The 18364-nt window shown below is 40.0% G+C and overlaps 1 protein-coding gene across 1 annotated transcript; it reads left to right on the top strand.

Moving 5' to 3' along the window:
• Positions 1-5412: 5412 nt before the first annotated feature.
• LOC146502286 (NACHT, LRR and PYD domains-containing protein 3-like) lies at positions 5413-18340 on the top strand. The gene is made up of 8 exons (XM_085133440.1): positions 5413-5735; positions 9997-10291; positions 10791-12570; positions 12682-12855; positions 13281-13454; positions 13742-13915; positions 14815-14861; positions 15487-18340. Exons 1-8 carry the CDS (start codon positions 5724-5726, stop codon positions 16038-16040), a joined length of 3210 nt encoding a protein of 1069 aa, XP_084989566.1. The 5' UTR covers positions 5413-5723; the 3' UTR covers positions 16041-18340.
• The last annotated feature ends 24 nt before the right edge of the window (positions 18341-18364 follow it).

Here is an 18364-nt window from a genome sequence, read left to right as displayed (position 1 = left end):
GATAGACTAAGTATAGATAAAGTGCTTGTGAGAATGGGTGGGATTGGGTGAATGTGGCATGTTGTATAGAGTGCTGTGAGTACTCTGAGAGAGTAGAAAAGCGCTATATAAGAATCAGTCCATTTACCTAATGCTGACTGCAGCCTGTGAGTGGGCACTGTTGAGCAAACACTGCGTTGTTAAGTTTGTGGGATGAACCAGTTTGTTTCTGAGTGTGTGGCTGGGTCTAAAGTACACTGGGATGTCATGCTTGGAGAAGACTCTGCTGAGTTTCTCTGATAAACCTACTACATTAGGGATGATGAAGTTATCTTTTTGTTTGTCCCTCGTTGGTGTCTGACCTTGTTTACTGTGCATCTTTGCTGATTTGTTGAAAGCCCAGCTGGGATAACCACATGTTTTATACACCTAGTGCTGGCCAGCTAACATGTGTGCACTTCAGAGAAAAAGACAGAGCAGGATGTGCTGAGGTTGTTCAGGAGCCACACTGAACTCCTGCTGATGTTCTACCAGTCTGCAAACACCAACATTTTCATCAATGCAGTGGTTTGCTTTGTGCTGTGTTTGCATGGAGCTGGAACCTCTTACATCAGCAGCAGAGAAAATAACGCTCAAGGTTCCTGTATGTCATTGTACAATCTTAAAAATGGCTGAAGTAACAGTAGTAATAAAGAAAATGAGCGTGGTGATTTGTATTTTTAATGTCCTGCATTGTCTGAGGTACAGATATCGCTTAGGTCAGTATGTGTTTGGTATTTTCTCTGCAGAGCTGCCCCTGTAGGTCAGGACACTCTCAATCGGGCAGTGATGAAATGACACTCAGTACAGATCCCTGTGGGGATCTTGATTGACTGTGATTGGGTGGTTAGAAAGTCCTGTGTCCAGAGGGAGATGTGGAGGAGGCTACAGGCCATTAAACCATAAAGAATCTTGTGCTGTGAATCGTATGTTTGCCTATGCGGTACCCACCCCTTGACCTACGCTTGATCTGTCTAAACACTGACTGACTCAAACCCTTTGTTCCTTTTAAGTGGAGGAGGCAGCGATACACTTCCTGTACCTAGCGGCTCTGATGTGTTTCAGAGAATCCAACGCCACGGGGTGAACAAGCTTTAAAGCTTCTGAGGAGCAGACACGCCTCCGTGGCACTCTTACTGCAATGTGACCTCTGACCTCTACAGTGTGACAACCAAACCCTCGCTAATAAACATTTATCTGAGGACAAGCTGTTTAAGACTCAGTCACTGCAGAGGTCAGAGGTCACGTGTGGGTTGTCAGGCAGCGCCGCCTGAACTGACCCCTCTGCTCCCATGCTGTCAGGAGGAACATTTCCTGCTCTGAATTCTTCGGCTCATCCCTGGTTCCTGTCTGGCAGGTCTGACTGCTCTGATCCTTTTCCGTGGAAACTTTGTTCTAGGCAATCAGGTGACGCTCTGATTCCCGAGAACTGCACTGAAAACACAAACAAACCAAACATGTAGAAAATGTTTGTGATGATGTGTATCTACAGGGGGAGGAGAATCTGTCACTAATCACTGTGTTGGCCCTTGAAGGTGATTTTAGAAAAAAGAAACGATTCTGATCACCTTTTTTCTGCAACAATATCAGAGCATCAGCTTACAGAAATGTATTAAACATACATGTGTACACACTTATGAGGCCTGATACACAACCCCGCTTTCAAAAAAGAGAAGCTGCTCTGTGACATATAAATGCAAACAGGATCTCAAAAACTCAAGAACATAGAAAAGAGATTTAAACAGAGTCAGCTGTAAAATCTTGTCTAACATCAGTCTGTGGGGACCAGTGAGTTGAGGACTTTCACAGAGGAACGACGCCTTGTTCTGGCCTGATGGAGGATTCCAGCTGCTCAGCAGTTCTGGCTCTGCTTCATCCTTTTTTGGGTTTCATGATGCTCCAGATGTTCTCAGCGTTGTTTCTCCATTGTGGTCACATGTGACTTCTTCTCTGCGTGATGGAGCTGTAACCTCACGCGTGGATGGCACGCCGAGCTGCTTACAGACTTTTTTGAGATGCTGCCATGAAATTCAAAATAACCTCATTATTTTCTAAAATTAGTTTATATGCTTAGTTTAAACATTTAATGAATTTTTCCTGAGTTTATGAAATTTGCAAATTGTATATCCTTTTGTTTGTTTGTTTGTTTGTTTGTTTGTTTGTTTTTTTTACACTTTAAGCAGCATCCCAGCTTTCCTGGAGCTGGCTTTGTGCGTGAGGAATCTCTGATCTGCCAGCTTCTGAAGCCACAGATTTAAAAACCAGAAGTGAAAAGGTTCCTGAGATTTTGTGAGCAAAAGGCTGAGTGAGAATGAAAACTGAAAAACAAAAGGATGTTGTCAAAGTAGCAGATTGAGATTAACCTGTTTTGTTCCACAGAAGTTATGCAATGTATGTAGAGCCATGATTTCCTGATCAGTGATCTGATAACCTGCATCTGAGCGTGTGACATGAGGATGATGGATTTTTTTATATAACAGCAACCCCCCCCCCCCCCCAAAACAAACCAAGGTGAAACAACATCATTCATTTTACTCAAGCATTTTACAAACAGCAGGCGCCTTTGAAGACCCTCAAGGTCACCAAACAAACAACAAAACATAAAACATAAAAACATAAGGAAACATAAGCAAAATGAAAAATAAAAAACAAATATGAAAGCTAAAAAAGGTAAAAATAGACTAAGACAGAGTCATGATGAAGGATATGCAATTCTGAATAGATGGGTTTTAAGGAGCGATTTAAAAGTGGAGAGAGAGTTTGTAATTTGGAGATCTGGTGCAAGTGCATCCAAAGTCTCAGGGCAGAACAACTAAAGGCTCTGAATCCCATGGTAGTCAGGCGAGCAGGTGGAACAGACAGAAGGGAAGCTGAAGAAGAGCGGAGTGTACAAGGGGGTGAGTACGTATAGATAAAATCAGATAAATATGGGGAGTGAGGTTATGAAGTGCCTTGAAAGTAATAAGCAGAAACTGGAAGCCAATGGAGCTGTTTAAGAGCTATGTTCAGTAGATCTAATTCTGGATATAAAGCAATGAGTTGTATTTTGAACTAACTGCAGTTAATGTTGAAATTTATGAGGTACACCATAGAGAAGAGAATTACAGTAATCTAAACGCGATGTGACAAGAGCATTGACAAGTATGGTGGTACTGTTTGGAGCCAGTGAAGGACAAAAGTGGTTAATATTACAATGATGAAAATATTATTTATATGTGCTGTTAAGGGAAAGGGTGTCGAGGATGACTCCAAGACTCTTAACCTCCAATGCCCAGGACAGAGCCTTGGAGTACGCCGGAGTTAACTGGAGTAGATAGTGAACTGTGAGTGAGTAATTGAACAAACTGTGAACGGCCAGAGAGATATGAGGTAAACCAGGCGAGTGCTGTACAACTGATGCCAATAGATGTTAGTCTATGAAGAAAGATGTGGTGGGTGATAGTATCAAAAGCTTCTGTAAAGTCAAGAAGAATGAGGATAGTGATGAGTCCAGAGTCAGCTGCAGCAGAAGATCATTAGAGATTTTTACTAGTTTCTGTACCATGAAATGAGCAGAAGCCAGACTCAAACTGTTCGTACAAGTTATTTCCAGCATGGTGTCTATGAACCTGTGCAGCCACTATCTTTTCGAGAATTTTGGCTAGTAAAAGTACATTTGAAAGTGGCCTGAAATTATTTAAATTGGAAGTGTCACAGCTGAAGTTACAGGCGTTCAGAATTTAAAGGGAAAAGGGACATTTCCAAGACTTGATTATGCAAAGGAAAAAATGCCCAGTGTACCTACGTGTAGGGGTATTCTTATTAAAATATTCAAAATACAAACATTTTTAGGTGTGTAAATAAAGTTAAAGCATTTCTGTTGTTCAATACCAAAGAAATTTCAGCTGACAGATGGTGCAAAAATGTGCCACATGCCAAAACGCTGGCTATTCATTAACAGTGCTGTAATCGTTCACTGCTTCACTCCAGAAGCATAAATCTTTGCACAGATAATGTTCATATGTTGATTACTGGTTTTCTGGAGTTAAATGTCTACTGAAGCACATTTTCAGAATGGTAATATGCAATAAAATCCAAAAATAAATTACACTCTCATGTGTTAGCTTTATTTATACCAAGATTGTTTATACAGAGTGCGTAATTGCAGAGAAAAACTCTTGAACATAGTATTTTCAAGCAGGAAGCTCAGAAAGCCCCTTGGTGCTTAAAGATGCTCTCTACGGAGAAGAGATAGAAATCTCTTTTGGAAGATCAGCCTCTGACTGGCCAGTCGTCACACAGAAAAGTGATTTTCTTCTTTCTTTGGTGCTGACATGGCTGATTTCAGGCATTTTGGTCTACCTATTACTATAGTGATTATAGCATATACACCCATAAATGTCTGTGTGCACTCATTCAGTGTCTGCTGCGCGAAGTAAGTCTTGTTTTTCTGCTGGTAACAATTAGCGGCGGATTGCAGGAGCTCCAGCATGAGATGTCGTGTGGTCACATTTTTGAAGTGCTGTTTTCAGTGACCTGCTCTCTGACTTGTTTTGATTTCTCTCCTGTTCTTCTGACTGTGCGTTTGCACCGATTAAAAAAATACTTGTTGAGCGGCAGTCAGCTTCTATGTGATGCACATGTGTACTAATGTGTGTTTTTGGCATTTATGAGCAGTCTGTAGGTGAGGGTGAGAGAGTCTCACCTGTGCGTGGATTCAGAGGGCAAGCATCCCAAATATCATCCAAAGTGGGCATGTTGGGTTGAGGGGTGTCTGTGGATGTGAGGCAGATAAAGAGCTTAAAGCGACTTGCAGTCTAAATTTCTTTGATTGGTCAGTGAGAGTAGAACCCTGAAGCCCTCAAGCCCATTTATGCTCCGGTTATATGTGTTTCTTGGTATTTATGGTCAGTCTCAGAGTCTTAGGACCATTTTCCTCTCAGATGAACTGGATGCTGCGTTTGCTACATCAAACTGTTTGAGCAATCAGGAAAACAGCAAAGAGAAAAAGTTTGAATTTGATTGATGGCATTATTTTTCTTCTTCCATGTTTGGATCCTTCTGTTTGCACTTACTGTGCAGTCAGTCAGGGGGCTTCTCCAGGCTGGAGTCACTGATAGTAACCAATGAAATAACTATAGCCACAACACAGTGTGTGAACAGTGTCTCAGAGTAAGTCTATCAGGTGTGAGGTCTGAACACTCAAGCTTGGACAAATGCCACTGAAAAACACCTCTGTCAGTTTCTCCTCAGACTGCAGGAGGAAAATCATTCCTAAACAGGTTACAACCTGCCCTGATCCAAAGCAACACAAGATTTGGAGCTGACCTCACCTGCATGTTAAACACAGGTAGGCTGATGGTCTGATACTACAGAGAAAACTATTACAGCAATGAAAATGAGTAATTTAATTGGCCTGAACACCTTAATAACCCAGCACATGGGGCGGCAGCGTGAAATGCTAAATTTAAAGTGTCTGAATGATTTCTGTGTTTCAGCTGAGACTCACTTTGACAAGACTCACAGGAGGAACAATCTCCACCCTCTGCACATGCCCCGCCTCATATAAGTCACCTTGTTTCTACTGAGATCTGTGGTGATTTATGTAATAGTTTTCATTGTTGTTGTTTTTTTGTTTGTTTCAAAGAGTTGACAGCGATGAACAAACATCAGACACAATCACAAGCTGAGAAGTGAAGTCGCTGTTTTTTTCTCTACAGGTGACAATGAGCAGAAAGGTAGGGACGGCTCTCCTCTGTGTGTGTGTGTGTGAATTCGGTCTTTGTGGTAAATCTTAATACCAGCTCATTAAACCATTAAATATAATGAAATTACTTTGAAATGCAATGAGAAAAAGCTTCAGATTTTTGTGTAACTCTCACAGAAACTTGAACCTGAAGCCTGTGAAACAAAAATGTATTTATTTCTACTGAAACACAGAAAATAAAACTGTGGTTAGGACTTATTCTTTTATACAAACAGAATATATTTCAAGTTACACAGAGCACAAACTGACTAAGATAAGAAAAGGTTACTGAAATCTTACTGAGGCCTACACGAGTGTCTGAGTGTTTGTGGGTGAGATACTGAACTTGAAATCTTCCATCAGAGAGAGAGAGTGTGTGTGTGAACGTGTTAAAGACTGAACACTAAAATGTTTTCAGGTGATACAGAAAACGAAACAAACTGCTGGGATTAAAAATTGTGTGAAGTCTGTAATAATGAGATTTAAAATTCCATCATATGTACTGACAATCAGCATCACACATGAGATATGTCATTTGATTAAAAAAAATGTTAATTTAATTTAATCTTAGTTTCTCTGAAACATTTTCTATATTTTAAATAATCAGAATGTTACACAGAGTTTATTGGTCATTTCACATAAATCATAATGCACAGAAAATAATTGGGTTGGATGGTTGGTTGGTTGATCAGCTTTGTGATTTGGGGGAGTTTTTTTTAAATGTCCGCCTACTAATGGTAACTGTTTTCACATTTTAAACTATTCAAATTTAGTAGACTCTTTCTGTTTATTAATAACATTAGAAAGTGAAGAAATAATGGATAATCAATAATAATAATCACTGTAAAACAGCCAAAGTAAAACTAGGTCTTTGGTAAATGTGATCTAGGAGCTTGTATGCACCAGGTCCAAGCAATTATGGTGTTATTTTTGTGCCACTATTCTGAGGGCAGGTGAAAAACATTTGAGCGCACGTAAAAAAATTTTGCAGGTGCAAGTGTTGCATTTTGAGGAGAAATTTATTTTGAGCGAAGAAAAGCTAAATTTGAGTGAACAAAATTCATTGCTGCGTGCAAAAAATGTATTTCAGTGTTTGCTATTATCCATACACACACACAATAGCAGCCCCTCTCACTCAGTTTTTGTATTTGCGCTTACTCGCAATGTGTTGCCCCTGTCGCTCAGTTTTTGCACTTGCACTTGTTCGCAATGTGTTGCTTGCGCTCTCAACATTTCTGCCCGTGCACGTTCAACTCTTTCTGTACACGTTATAATTGTGCCACAAAACCAGCCAATCACAGACTTGGATGCAAAAAAAATCTCATTGGCTGTTTTGGTCTCCAATCAGCTCGAAATGACAAAATGCAATATCCCAGAATCCATTTACAAAAATAACGCCATAAGCAGTGCCCTCTTCAGTGCAACAGTGAGGAAATAAAGCTGTTGTGTAAGACGGTTTAGGTTTTGGCACTGATTGAATAATGGAATGTACTTTTGTATTTGTTTTTGCTTTTCATCTTTCATTTTGTTTCATGGGAAGATGTTATGCAGTTTGACCTGTTAGGTTGATGCTCTGAATTCTTCAGAATCACAACCTGTCAAACAGGATCCATTTGTAAGCTTAATGCTGTATGTCAGAATAGAGGTGAGAATTTAAGGGTGCAAGACTGAATGACAATAGACACTGACATTTATGTGATGTGATGGATTTGCATACATAATGACAGTCATGACATCAAACACTGTGAAACAGGGACAGTTTCAAACATTTGGATATTTCTAGAGTGTTGATTCTTTGACTGGTAATTCTCATTTAGCTCATGGATATCACAATCCCTGAATACATCTGTTTATTGCAGCAATGGACTGTGACTTTTACAGGAAGGCCAGCAAATGTGACACTTTGTTTAACTGGCAATAATTCAATAATGCAATGTATTCTATAAAAAGCTGTTTGTATGTACTCTGCTTAACAAATTTATTAGACCACCACCCAGTATAAGGTTTGTGCCACATCTGCTCTAAATGATCAGTACAGGTAATTACTAAATCATTTATATTTCTTTAATGGTTAATCCAGCAGTATGTGCAAGCAAGCTCTTTAATGGAAATTATATTTTTTTGTTGATTTTTCAACTGTTTTACAGTAAATAAAAGCAGAAAAAAAGAAGGAAATAATTACTTTTGGATTAAGATCAAGATCCAGACGTTTGTGATATATATACAATGCAAAACACAGTACTGCCTGTGGGAAACTGAGAGAAATTTAAAACTGGTGGCTAAGGGTAGGCGTAAATTTAGTAAAATTATAATTCACATCGGCAGTAATGACACCGGTTACGTCAATCCGAGGTCACTAAAATCAATATTGAATTGGTGCGGTGGCCTTTATAGATAATTGGGAAACTTTCTGGAGGAAACCTGGTTTTGTTAGGAGAGACTGCATCCATTCCACTTTGGATGGAGCAGCTCTCATTTCTAGAAATCTGGCCAAATTTATTAAGCCCCACAAAAATGCTCAGACTTTTTATCTTATTTAGTGCTCACCTCACATAATTATTTTGGGTGATTTTAACATATATGTAGACGCTAAAAATGACAGCCTCAACACAACATTTAATCTGTTATTAGACTCAGTCTAATAACAGATTAAATGTTGGCTCTCGGAGGAGGCGGACACACTTTTTCTCCTCTCCTCTCCGTTATCTTCCCTGCTCGGAAGAGCCCGAGTGCCCTGGAGGGACTTTCCCTGCCAGATACACGATGGACGGGTGGCAGGAATGGCGGATCATGTGCCTGGCGGGACTGTCGTTCGAGGACACTGAAGATATCTACCATTCAGAACCATGATAACAGGGTTCTTGCTGATCGGAGCTGGCTTGGCCCTGGCTTATCGGAGAATTAAGAGAGCGGAACCGGCTGTTCAAACCCCCCTGAGGCTGCCTGCTGGGATTGAAACGATGGGACGAGGCGCGACTTCTCACAACGAACGCAGCATGGTTAACACCTTGGAGATGCTTACAGCTGCCGTGAAGATTCAAAATAACACCATTGAGCATATATTGGGATACATCAAGGAGAGGCCTGCTCAAAATGAGACCCTTGAGCGAAAGTTGGATCACATCGCAGAACGGCTCACTGCAGTTGTGGGGTCTCAGAATCAAAAGAATGACAACACCACGGAACGGAAGTTTGATACCATCATGGGGAGGCTCACGGTTCTCCAACGGGAGATTGAGAGACCAGTGTCGGAGTGTTAAAGAACAGCTTTGAAATTCTCCTGAGCTGCTCGCATAAAAGAAAAATCAACAACATCAACATGCGGATACCTCGGCGCCAGCTGCGGGCCCAAGGCTGGAGCCGAACAAAAACTCCCAGATAACGACTGTGTGTTGACTATTCTTCCCATTCCATGCAAGGCCACCTGGGTTGGCTGGCAGATTGTTTACTTAGCCTGATAGGGCGGAGGACACTGTCTCAGCTGAACTCTGGACACGCACACACATACACTTACACTGATAAGCACGCACTCATCCCCCTCCCTTTCCAAACGCCTTCGATGCTTGTTTCCTGTGGGGGAAGACGGCGGGGTCTGTGTGCCGCACTGGAATGGTAGGGCTGTGCAGGATGACTGCTGTGTTTCCTTCGGATTACTCCTCACCCCCTACCCAACCCTGTGTGGCTTGTCACGTGCTCAAATGTTGTACTGTGGACATTTATGTGCTCTCTGTGCAGAGGAGTTTTTTTTGGTTTCCTGTTCTTATGCTGTCCTCCCATGAGTAGAGGTCTCTTTTTCCTCTTCTACTTTCCCATTGTTGTGTACTTTTTCAGTGTTTTTCTGTAACCCTGCCGATCTCCAACCTGTATTCCCATGTGATGTCTATGTTGTGTGTGTAAGTTGGTGGGGGGGGTTCTATTCTATTGCAGGGCAACCTGCATGTGGCCAATAAAGCCTTGATTCATTCATTCATTCCTTCTTTAGATATCTGCAGGTTTGGCATCGCACATTTGTTTCTGAAGTATTTCTGCTGGTCCTTCCTTGTGACACCTGAGAGTTTCCTTTTCTTGTCCCCTTTAAAAGGGACAACAAGTTTATAGTCAACTTTTATTTTGTCACTTTTATGGAGTGCTGATGCTACTTACCTTTAGTTTGAACAAAGTAGTAATATAAAAAAGAATAATTACAGCCGCAGTGAATCACCCCAGCAATTATAGAACTGTTTCAGACATGCGATGTTCTTTGATTTTGGCAGGGAAACATGATGTCAAATTCAACACGTGAAGAGCTGCTCCTGAGAGCACTGAAAGATCTGGGAGACAATGAGTTAAAAGAGTTCAAGTGGTACCTGCAAAAGTCTGACGTCCTGGAACGCTTCCCAATAATCCCAAAGAGCAGACTAGATAAGGCAGACAGGCCAGACACAGTGGATCAGATGCTGCAAACATACTGTGAAAACGTGCTTGAGGTCACCAAAAAGGTTTTGAGGAAGCTAGATAGGAATGACCTTGTGCAGATTTTAATTGACCCAAATGCAGAACCTGAAGCAGGTAAGTCATGGAATGATTAACACTCATATGAGAATGATTCCTGGTATCAGGTGCACTTTGTGATGACCATAATTCAGACAGAAAATGTATCTTATTACATTTTTAGTTTGTTATGAACCATGGCATAGAGATGGACTTGATAACTTCAGATGCTGTTCTTTACCTTAATACACAGATGGTAGATCTGAGACGATAGCAAGAAATGGCAATAGTGAGTTTGCGAGGTGAAAAGAATAATAAAGAATAGGACCTATTAATTGCTTTGATATGAAATGTACTTACCACACTCATGGACATGACAGTTATATTTTAATGTTGATGAACAAAACCGCTACAGAAATTTGGGTAATTACTGGTTTTTGCTAAGAACCTGTCCTTGCCATCCTAACCATATCCTGCTTATTTTCCATTGACAACTATCACAATTACATAAATGTACCCCATTTTTCACAACTGACATTTACTCACATCTACTCTTACCATTTCACTGTTTATTTAGAGGGTTTTGCTGAGTTCCAGAAAAACCTCAAATCCAACCTGATGAAAAAGTTTCAGGAATCAGCTGAAAAACTTAAAAAAGGAGGTAAATCTAAGCTTCAAAATGAGACCTACACAGAGGTTTGCTTCAAAATAGAAAACAGCCAAGAGGTCAACAAGGAACATGAGATCAGACTAATTGAAAAAGCACACAGGAAACCAGACAGACCAGAAACAAGACTTCGATGTGAAGACATCTTCAAAGCTTCACCCATTAAAGACAAACCAATCAGAACAGTGCTGACAAAGGGAATGGCTGGCATTGGGAAAACAGTCTCAACACAGAAGTTCACTCTGGACTGGGCTGAAGACAAAGCCAACCAGGACATCCACTTAACATTTCTATTCACTTTCAGAGAGGTGAATGTACTGGAAGACAAAAAGTTCAGTTTGGTGGAACTTGTGAATCATTTTTTTACTAAAAACAAAGAAGCAGGAATCTGCAGCTTTGAAGGGTTGAAGGTTGTGTTCATCTTTGATGGTTTGGATGAGTGTCGGTTTCCTCTGGACTTCCACAAAACTGTGATCCTGACTGATGCTACAGAATCCACCTCAGTCAGTGTGCTGCTGACAAATCTCATCAGGGGGGATCTGCTTCCCTCTGCTCGCCTTTGGATAACCACACGGCCTGCAGCAGCCAATCAGATCCCTTCTGAGTATGTAAACATTGTGACAGAAGTTATGGGGTTCACTGATGCTCAAAAACTAGACTACTTCAGAAAGAAATTCAGAGATGAGAAGCTTATTGGCAGAATGATCTCTCATATCAAAACTTCACAGAGCTTAAACATCATGTGCCACATTCCAGTCTTCTGCTGCATCACTGCTACAGTTCTGGAGGATATGTTGAAAACTAAAGAGAAAGATGAGCTGCCCAAGACCCTGACTGAGATGTACATCCACCTTTTGATATCTCAAGCCAAAGTGAAGAAGGTCAAGCATCAGGGAGGAACTGATGCTGATCCACAGTGGAATCAAGCAAGCAAGGAGATGATTCTGTCTTTGGGAAAACTGGCTTTTGAGCAGCTACAGAAAGGCAACCTGATCTTTTATGAATCAGACTTGAAAGACTGTGGCATCAGTGTCACAAGTGCCTCAGTATATGCAGGACTTTTTACAGAGATATTTAAAGAGGAGAGAGTGTTGCGCCAGGACAAAGTGTTTTCTTTTATCCACCTGAGTGTTCAGGAGTTTCTGGCTGCTCTGTATGTCCATATGACCTTTTTCAGCTCTGGACTCAATCTGCTGGACGAACTCCAACAATCATCCTGGATTTCTAGACTTTCAAGAAGTAAATCTAATCTCCACCAGAGGGCCGTGGACAAGGCCTTACAGAGCCCAAATGGACACCTGGACTTGTTCCTCCGTTTCCTTCTGGGTCTTTCACTGGAGACCAATCAGATTCTCTTACAAGGCCTACTGAGAAAGACAGGAAGTAGCTCACAGGAAACAGTCCAGTACATCAAGGAAAGGCTTGATGATGGTCTCCCTTCTGAGAAAAGCATCAATTTGTTTCACTGTTTGAATGAAGTGAATGATCATTCTCTATTGGAGGACACCCAAAAGTCATTGAGTTCAGGAAATCTTTACACGAATGATCTATTTCCATCTCAGTGGTCAGCTCTAGTGTTCATCTTATTATCATCAGAAAATCTGGATGTCTTTGACCTGAAGAAATATTCAGCTTCAGAGGAGGTTCTTCTGAAGCTACTGCCTGTGGTTAAAGCCTCCAACAAAGCTTTGTAAGTGCTGTGATATCTATTAAAAGTCATTGGTTAGCTACTATTGATACTCATATGATGATTTTAAAATGTGTTTTCAATGGTTTTCTCTGTTGTTGTTTAATTTTTCAGGTTGAGTTCTTGTAACCTGTCAGAGAAAAGTGTAAAAATTCTGTCTCCAGTGCTCAGCTCCCAGTCCTCTTGTCTGAGAGAGCTGGACCTGAGCAACAACAACCTGGAGGATTCAGGAGTGAAGATGCTTTCTACCATACTGGAGGGTCCACATTGTCAACTGGAAACTCTCAGGTCAGGAATGTTAATGTTGGCTGATGCTCGTCTATGTTTCACGGCATATTTTATTCTTAGTCTTGGTAAATTTAATTACTATTCAAATTTCTTCTTGATTGCAACATACAGTGTTGCATACATGTCTTAATTTCTCTTTGGTTTTGTGGGCTATTGTTTTAGTTTTAGTTTAGTTTTTTAGTATTCGTTACATATTTGAGATCATCAAACACATTTTTATATCAGACAAAACTAAACACAATTTGCAGGTTTTTAAATGCTAATTGAATTTATTAAGGTAAAAAAAAAACAACTATCCAGACTTAACTGGCCTTATGGGAAAAAGTCTGTAGTTGATGTTGATTTGCATCAATTCTGTCTGTCTTTTTGTGCTAATTTAAAAATCATTGTTATTTTAACATGTCTAATGGTTTGTTTATAAACAGGCTGATTGGCTGTAACTTGTCATGGAGAAGCTGCGAAACTCTTTCTACAGTTATCAGCACACAGTCCTTAAATCTAAAAGAACTGGATGTGAGCAACAATGACCTGCAGGATTCAGGAGTACAACATTTATCTGCTGGACTGGAGAGTCATCACTGTGTACTTCAAACTCTTAGGTCAGGCCTCCACAGTTTCCTCATTTATAAATGATAAAGTGACATTACATATTACTTTATGATTTTTATCATCAAATTGGACAACTTTCATGTGGTTTTATTTCATTTCTTTGATTGATTTGATTTATTAATAATGTAACTGGACTTACTTGTGGAGTACAGTGGTATACAAAGGTACTATCTGCTATCTTTTTCATTTTCTTATTTGTGTAATTTTCAAATATCTGTTACCAAAATTTGTAAGGAAGTTTCTAACTTCAGAAAAAAAATAACTGACTCAATTTCAGGCTATCAGGCTGTCAAGTCACAGAACAAGGCTCTGCTGCTCTGGCCTCAGCTCTGAGTTCAAACCCTTCCCATCTGAGAGAATTGGACCTGAGCTACAATCATCCAGGAGACCAAGGCGTGACTCTCCTTTCTTTTGGCCTGAAGGATAGACAATGCCAATTGGAAACACTCAGGTACGAACAGAAAATTAGCAGCCTACTAATTACTAATTAAAATACTTTTGAATATTAATCATATAATTAAACCTCTGAGGTTTCACTCAATATTGGTGATGACCTCTTGCTCCAAATGCTGCCCCTATATTTTGGAGATAAGTAAACATAAACAACGTAATCAGTATATCAAAGTATAAAACAGGACATTTCCTGTTGCCACTAGGTGGCGCTCTCCCTGATGTCAAATATGGCTGTTGATATATGTTCAGGGGTGGAGCCTTATCATATGTGTGTACTTCGGTCAAGATTGGACAATGTATGACAGAGTGAGAGGCAGTAAGATTTTCATGGCGAATCATCGAAATTCACCGTGCCGCCATGGCCATACCATTTCCCAAAAACTCAAAAGCTCCGCAATTTAACATGGCCCAGGTGTGTAGTTGATACTGACCAAATATGAAGCTTATACAATCAAATCCCAAGGCAAAATGGGAGCCAAAATGTCACCTTCAATCCAAAATGGCGGACTTCCTGTTGTGTTTGCATCAATGGTCCCACTGACTTTTTTGTTCATGTCAGCATGATACACATGTGGGCCAAATTTGATTCATGTAGCTTAAACTGTGTGTTCGTAGGACTGCATTTAACAACGCATAGGTAGCGCTCCAGAGCCATTTTCCAATGCTCATATGTAAAACCATTAAAATACAAAATTTTTCACCAGACCTGACACGTGTGCAAAATTTCAAGAGTTTTTGAGCATGTTAAAGCCCTCAAAAGGCATTTGTTTTGCCTGAATAATAATAAGAAACGGAACAGATACAATAGGGCCCTAAATAATAAATTATTATTAAAAACTCAATAGTAGAAATAAATAAATGAGAAAATAAATTGTTTTTCCACTTTTCCTCCCTCAGGTTGGACCATTGTGGAGAACAGCGACTGAAACCTGGTCTGAGGAAGTGTAAGAAACATTCATATATTAAAATTTAAATTTTCCTATGATGTAAAGAGGAACTAATCTGCAAAAACCAGCTTTGCAGTATTAGGGTCATGGCCTCCTTCACTGTTTAGTCATGGTCAATAGTCTGTTAGGATTCATTTCAGCTAATTGGAGTCCGTAAACTGGATATTTTGGCTATGTTTGTGCCTTTTGCAGCATTTTTAAAGCAATTATCTGACAAATAATATGGTGGCTGTGTGGTTAGTTTTACTAACTCACTGTTCAAGTAGTATGAGCTCCAGTTTTGATGAATTGTAATGTCACATATCACCAAATAGCAAATGTCTGTGTCAGTGTAAATGGTAAATGGACTGGTTCTTAAACAGTGCTTTTCTACCCTATCTTTCCCACGTATTCTATGCTCTTTCTATGTAAGTCCTATCTAACATTCACACATATTCTTACTCTGATCGGTCAACTTGGGGTTAGTATCTTGCCCAAGGTTATTTGCCACACAGACTGGAGCAGATGGGTATCGAACCACCTTCAAATGTGGTCACTTCTACCTCCAAAAAACAAAAAATATTTGTTTTGTGAGTCTGTGGTTGGATGATAGAATAATACTTTGTGCTGTTGTTTCTTTCAGATTTCTGTGGGCTTGAACTGGATCCAAATACAGCGCACAGAAACCTCAAACTGTCTGACGACAACAAGAAGGTGACTGTGGTGAAAGAGGAACAGCCCTATCCAAATCATCCAGAGAGGTTTGACTACTGCTGCTGGCAGGTGCTGTGTAAAAATGGTCTGACTGGTCGTTGTTACTGGGAGGTGGAGAGGGAAGGGCAAGTTGTCATAGCAGTGACGTACAAAAGAATCAGCAGGAAAGGGAACAGTGCGGACTGCAGGCTCGGGTGGAATGACCAGTGCTGGAGTCTAATCTGCACTCAAGAGAAATATTCTTTTTGGCACAACAAGAGAGAACATGTTGTCTATCTTCCCTATGGTGCTACTCTACCTAAAAGAATAGCAGTGTATGTGGACTGTCCTGCTGGTACTGTGTCCTTCTACCGAGTCTGCTCGGACAAACTGACCCTCCTGCACACCTTCCACACCACATTCACCGAACCAGTCTACCCTGCCTTTGGGTTCGGGTTTGGGTTCTGGTCATATGAGTCCACTGCATCTCTGTGTGAGTTGTAGGAGAGAGTCTGCTCCTGACTGCAAACTACTGCTGATGGTGTTTTTCACTCTGCACACCACAGACTATAAACCAACGGACCATGTAGCAGTTACCCTCCTACTAATTCTGCATAACAGAGAGGTGGTCACCAGACGTTTGGTGGTGAATGAATGAATGTCCTACCAAAGACCTGAAAATAATGTAATCCTTTTTTTTTTCTTTTTTTTTTTTTACCCCCATGGTCATAAATGCATGACATGTATGACAGTATTGGAAGGGGCTGTGAATACAAACTTGCCAGCAGTTGACAGACATGTATGGTGTTATTTTTGTGCCACTATTCTGAGTGCATGTAAAAAAATTTTGCAGGTGCAAGTGTTGCATTTTGAGGAGAAATTTATTTTGAGCGAAGAAAAGCTAAATTTGAGTGAACAGAATTCATTGCTGCGTGCAAAAAATGCATTTCAGTATTTGCTATTATCCATACACACACACAATAGCAGCCTCTCTCGCTCAGTTTTTGCAATTGCGCTTGCTTACAATGTGTTGCTTGCACTCTCAACATTTCTGCCTGTGCGTGTTCAACTCTTTCTGTACACCGTTATATTTGTGCCACAAAACCAGCCAATCACAGATGTGGATGCAAAAAAATCTGATTGGCTGTTTTGGTCTCCAATCAGCTCAAAATGACGAAATGCAATATTCCAGAATCCATTTCGTCCAAAACTCAAACGAGGCAGGGGCGGAGGAACACAGAGTGGCGGAGTTTGAAATATTACTCTGTCTGGGTCACAAAATAAACCTTTAAGATATTTTCATGCGAGAATGGTGCTGTGTAAACTTCAAATATCTGCTCGATTTATCAAGACATATTTGCATAAGTGCTCTAATGTTTTCGGAGATCCCTGTTACGTAACAGGCATCTCGTGGGTATACCCACTAGCTGTGGCACAAATATAACGGTGTACAGAAAGAGTTGAACGCGCACAGGCAGAAATGTTGAGAGTGCAAGCAACACATTGCGAGCAAGCGCAAATACAAAAACTGAGCGAGAGAGGCTGCTATTGTGTGTGTGTATGGATAATAGCAAACACTGAAATACATTTGTTCACTTAAATTGAGCTTTTCTTCGCTCGAAATAAATTTCTCCTCAAAATGCAACACTTGCACCTGCAAATTTTTTTACATGCGCTCAATTTTTTTTTATTTGCGCTCAGAATAGTGGCACAAAAAAACACGCCATACACATGTTTATCATAGGAAATGTACTGCACATTATAACATACAAATGTAATGACTCCCTGCTTTTACACATATTTCTTTATGATGGCTTTGATGGCTATGATGCTAATCCTAACTGGTCTACTTTCATTCTGACGTCTCGGGTTATTCTGTTAAAATCTATTTAAACTGATGTGAAACTTTTTTTTGCCACATTTTACTGTTTTTATATTCTATTTCATTTTTATTCTATTTTATTTTTGTGTGTTATACTGTGTGAGAAGATGCTGTGGGTCTACATAGAGTGTCTCCACAGCATGGTCTCTGCCTGAATGACATGGACAGATCGATGACCTATAATAATAGCTCAAGACACATATGAAAAACAGATGGTGCATTCACCAGTGTGGATATAATTTATGGTTATACTGGTCAGTTGCTGTGCATTTCTATAGCTAACAGCTGGATTCAAAGACAGTAAAGATTTCTAAAAGCCTCTTAATTATTCATGTTAGACTCTCCAGCCTTTTTTATTTCACAGTGTGTCAGAAATCTCAGTTCTTCAATAGTTTGTGTTTGAGAAAGTTTTTATGAATGAACCTTAAAAATCATAGTAATGAAGGTGTAGTTTTTACAGTGATATTGTGGTGTCATACCTTTAATTAGACCGCGGCGTTTATGATGTATTTATGATTGTATTGTGTTTTTGTTACCTCTCTTTTGAAGCACTTTGTGACATCTGTCTGTGAAAAGTGCTATAAAAATAAAGTTTTACTTACTTACTTAGTGGGTTATTCAAATCTATTAATTCAAAGAACCCTAACGGTACCTGTAATTTTTGGTTTGGGAAGAGTTAATATTTTTCTCCTTTTTACAGTTAACCAAGTTTTCAGAATGACTTAAGCCAAAAACATCATTTGTGTTCATGTTATTGTGCTTGTATAAACCAGTGACTTTTCTACATTCTACAGATTCTCGCTGAAGGTACTGATGGCGTGTGCTTACATCATTAACTGCTTTGTTTTGTTAGTCTGTAGTAAAGGCTTTGATCAGCTTGCTTCCTTTTAATCAGCCTTGAATAAACATATTTTTCTCACTGTGCATGTATTTCTTCAGCATCTTT

This window comes from Neolamprologus multifasciatus, chromosome 15 (genome assembly GCF_963576455.1).
Source record: "Neolamprologus multifasciatus chromosome 15, fNeoMul1.2, whole genome shotgun sequence".
NCBI lineage: Eukaryota > Metazoa > Chordata > Actinopteri > Cichliformes > Cichlidae > Neolamprologus > Neolamprologus multifasciatus.
Note: the sequence above shows the minus strand (reverse complement) of the source record. Positions and strands in the feature narration are given on the sequence as shown.